At 43.2% G+C, this 4,093-nt stretch overlaps 1 protein-coding gene across 1 annotated transcript; it reads left to right on the top strand.

Annotated features, from left to right (window-relative positions):
• The first annotated feature begins 1,883 nt into the window (after positions 1–1,883).
• On the top strand, positions 1,884–3,741 carry LOC147857385 (uncharacterized). The gene is made up of 2 exons (XM_087328888.1): positions 1,884–2,344; positions 2,487–3,741. The coding sequence occupies exons 1-2, from the start codon at positions 2,045–2,047 to the stop codon at positions 3,387–3,389; spliced, it is 1,203 nt and encodes a 400-aa protein (XP_087185014.1). The 5' UTR covers positions 1,884–2,044; the 3' UTR covers positions 3,390–3,741.
• The last annotated feature ends 352 nt before the right edge of the window (positions 3,742–4,093 follow it).

Genomic DNA, 4,093 nt, shown 5'->3' with positions numbered 1-4,093 from the left:
ATGGATTTCTTACAAGAAAAAAATTGCAATGGCAATTCCAACAAAGTGGGCAAAATAAGCTAGCCACATTTACTATCACCTTTGTACCACCTTTTTGCCTTCTTAGGGTGGTTATGAACCAAAGGTGCCCACATGTCATTCAATGCATTGTCTCCATCCATGCAATAGTTCCGAGCAAAAAGTGTGTTCACTTACTTCCCCATGATTCACAATGCTTGTAATTTACTATGGAACACACTCTCAAAAATGGTAATTGGTAGACTCATTATCTATGTATGTACATTGTGTGTATAGCATTAGGTAATAAAAAATGGTCAAGGATATGTATTATGAACATGAGGCTTGAATTGCACAAAAATGGTTGAAGGATGTAAAAGTACATTATCATTTGTCTCTCAATCTCAGAAGACCCATACCCTCCTCCCACAAGATAACAACTTCTAGGTGGACGATACATACGTTTTAGTTTTTGTGGTTGTTTTTGTCGATTTCTTCCGGATATGCAGCAATTTGGGCATACACCCCTCCATAAGGTTAAAAAGTAGCGACTATCCCGTCAACATATACCCCAAGTGTTTCAACTAGTACATAAATAAATAGAAGTGCATGAGTAATTAACATTTTCATTCCATGCTACCTAGCAATTGAACTCCTCGATAATGCAAATTCACATACGAAGTCATAAGCATTCCCGTGGATATGGCCTAACATTCAAACCTATCTGGTCAATCGATACTATGTTGTCTCGACTTGACTAATGGGAACAAGTTCAGTTGGTATATAATGGGGAGTCGTTTTAGTTGGTGTATCATTCATTCCTCCTAACACAACTCTGGTTTCGATCAAAAGAAAAATAATAATAAAGTTTACGTTGCCTTCACTTTTGCAAAGGGAAGGGAGAGACGAGCGAATGCTGGTGCCAGTTGTTGATGGAACTGTGATGTCAGAAGTAAAGAGAGGCATGAAGATATATATGATACAGAAGAACGAGGAAAAGGAGGGGGGGGGGGGGGGAGGGGTTCTCTTCGGCCTTACTCAAAAAAGAGAGGTTACCATATAGTTTTCAAAAGGTGTGAAATGTTTTTGGAAATGTACACAAAATGCTTTTGGAGATTTTTCCTCTTTGAATTGTTCTTTTTTTTTGCCCTTGAGTTTTTGAACCAAAGAAAGTGAACCCTCTACATTTGATTTTTAAAATGGAGCTTTGTTTTCTAGTGATTGTGTGTGTGTGTGGATTGTTTTGTTTAGTTTTAGCTGCCTCCTCTACATTTGGAGGTGTCCCATCTCTCTCTCTCTCTCTCTCTCTCTCTCTCACGGGCCAATTTTGGCCTTAGAAGACGTTAATATTTCTTTCTTTCTTTCTTCTTTCTCTCTCTTCATATCTCCTTCTACATGAAAAACAAAGGTAGGAAAGGAGAAGGACCATTTTGGTGGTATTAAAAAACAATGCAGTCAAAAGTGGAGGAGACATGGAAGAGAAAACAGGAAGTGAGGGAGAAACAGAGAAGAGAGAGAGAGAGAGGAGGAGGAGGAGAAACAGGGGAAGAGAGAGAAAGTAGAGACAAGAGGAAAACAGGGGAAGAGAGAGAAAGTAGAAACAAGAGGGAAACAGGGGAAGAGAGAGAAAGTAGAGACAAGAGGGAAACAGGGGAAGAGGGAGAGAGAGAGAGAGTAGGGAAACAGGGGAGGAGAGAGAAAGTGGAGAGAACAGGGGAAGGGAGAGAGAGAGAGTAAAAGAGAGAGTAGGGAAACAGGGGAAGAGAGAGAAAGTAGAGAGAGACAGACTAGACTGCCTCCCACCCTTCTTTGTGGGAGCTGAATAAGAAAATGTGACCATCTCTCTCTCTCTCTCTCTACACTCTATTATACATACTCTTCCTTCACTTATTCCTTCCGCTTTGTAGCTCTCTCTCTCTCTCTCTCTCTCTCTCTCTGTCTACTCTATACATACTCTTCCTTCCACTTCTTCCTTCCCCTTTGTAGCTCTCTCTCTCTCTCTCTGGCTCTGGCTCTGGCTCTGGCTCTTAAGAGCATTTGTTTTGCCATGGACATTGGCCATCACCATCCCTATTACCCTGACCCTGACATCCTTGCCATTGAAGACCTCTTAGACTTCTCCAATGAAGAAGACATTAGCACTAACCACCATAACCATAATAGCCCAATTGAGCAAACCCCCTTTCTTCCTTTCACCAATGCCATTTCTTCTTCTTCTTCTTCTTCTTCTTCTTCTTCCATAATTGCCTACTCAAACATACCCCACAACCCTTCTCCTCATCCAACTCCTCCTCCAATTGTGGAGAAGAAGCTCTCTCTCGCCGCATTCGACGCCTCTTTCGTCCCGGTAAGGAATTGAACTCGGACTCTTTCGTTTCCTGGGTAAGGGAATTTGAGCTCCTGATATGCTCCCTATGGAAAAAGACCCTCCACTCATCTCTTTTTTCTTGTGTGTTTTGTGTTGCCTCCTTTTTATTTGCTTTCTCTAGTGCGACGAATCGGCGGAGCTAGAATGGCTATCCAACTTTGTCGAGGAGTCTTTCTCTTCTTCGTGTGGGCAATCCGCGCACAATTCGGGCACGGATTGTCCAGGAACATTACGGAGCTTCGGGGACGAAGTGTCCGGCCAAATGTCGGCCCAATCGAGCTTCTTGGGCGACGAAATGTCCGGCCAAATGCCGTGCCGTCGTCGCGGCCGGCCCCGGACCAAGAGGCATCGCACCACGCCCGCGTGTTTCTGGAACTCGAGGATACTGTCCGAAGATGCCTCACAGAGCATAATCCTAGAGAGCTCATATTCTACCACTACATCCACAACAACTAATACCACTATCACAGCCACATCTTCGGATTCGGACATGTTCTCTACATACTATGACCATGATGATGATGATGATGATGATGATGATGACAACGAAGAAGCCGAAGATGATGACAATGAGGAGGATGATGATGGCGATACGCGTCCATGTGAACGCGGGTTTAAACTGAGTAGCAATGCGAAATGCCGAGAGGGGAAGAAGTTCCGGAGGCTCGAGGAGCCGGATAGGCGGGGAAAGATCAACAAGCCCCCCAAGCTCGAGAAAACCAAAGCGCAAGACGAGGCCCCGGTAAGGAAATGCCTCCATTGTGCCACACAAAAGACGCCCCAATGGAGAGCCGGCCCGATGGGCCCTAAAACCTTGTGCAATGCATGCGGGGTGAGGTATAAGTCGGGCCGGCTTTGTCCGGAATACCGGCCATCCGCGAGCCCGACCTTTAACGAGAATGTCCACTCCAATTCGCACCGAAGAGTCATTGAAATGAGAAGGCAGAAAGGGGAGCTCATCGATCCGAATAGTAGCGGTCCCGCTCGAGAGCGGCTCGAACGAGTTTCGAATGTCCACGATTGAAATGCCGAAGGCACAAACCCACATGTTTAGGGAAGAGTGAGGAAATGCACAAGAGAATTGTGTCCTATTCTATTAGGAGGATTATGAGTAGAGAGAGAGAGAGAGAGAGAGTCATAAAATTGAGTAAGAGGCAAAGGAAGAAGACAAACAATATGATGTAATTGTAAAAGCTTTGAAAATCATGAGTAAATTGGAGGGGAGGCTTAAGTAGTTAGAATGTTCTTCTCTTCACACTTCATTATCTTACCTTTTGTAAAAAATAAAATAAAAATTTAAAAAGCCCAAAATTAGTTGTTATTCTATTCTTTTTCTTCAAAGATAAACCAAAGCAAAAAAGCAAAAAGTTGTCATCTTTTTTAGTGGCAACTTGGTTTGGGCAATTCAAAATTTTGCACATGTAGCCATCAATGATCAATCTGACCACCTAGCTATATAAGGAGCCTCTTTTAGAAGAAAAAAGAAAATGGTACACACATGGAGGATTTCGTAACTGGCTTCATACATCAACATTACATTTATAGCACACATAACTTACTCAACTAAATGCCTGCCTTTACAAGATACATTGCTTGGATATGTCCTACCATTGTAAAGCCACGACTACTACATTCACATTTATTTGAATGGGCGTACTTGGATGGATGGATATGAACATGGCCTTTTCCTAAGTCAGTATCTATCAAGCATACTCATTGTCGTACACA

This window comes from Azolla caroliniana, unplaced genomic scaffold (assembly GCF_043228905.1).
Source record: "Azolla caroliniana isolate FFs.n. ecotype wild unplaced genomic scaffold, voAzoCaro1.0.p SCAF_12, whole genome shotgun sequence".
Lineage (NCBI taxonomy): Eukaryota > Viridiplantae > Streptophyta > Polypodiopsida > Salviniales > Salviniaceae > Azolla > Azolla caroliniana.
The sequence above is the reverse complement of the archived record's forward strand: the minus strand, read 5'-3'. Positions and strand labels throughout refer to the sequence as shown.

What these genes read in the sequence shown, in the direction of transcription:
- LOC147857385 (XM_087328888.1), top strand. Translation starts at nt 2,045, where the DNA reads ATGGACATTGGCCATCACCATCCCTATTACCCTGACCCTGACATCCTT. An exon ending in TCGACGCCTCTTTCGTCCCG is followed by an intron (nt 2,345 to 2,486) that starts GTAAGGAATTGA and finishes TGCTTTCTCTAG; the next exon opens with TGCGACGAATCGGCGGAGCT.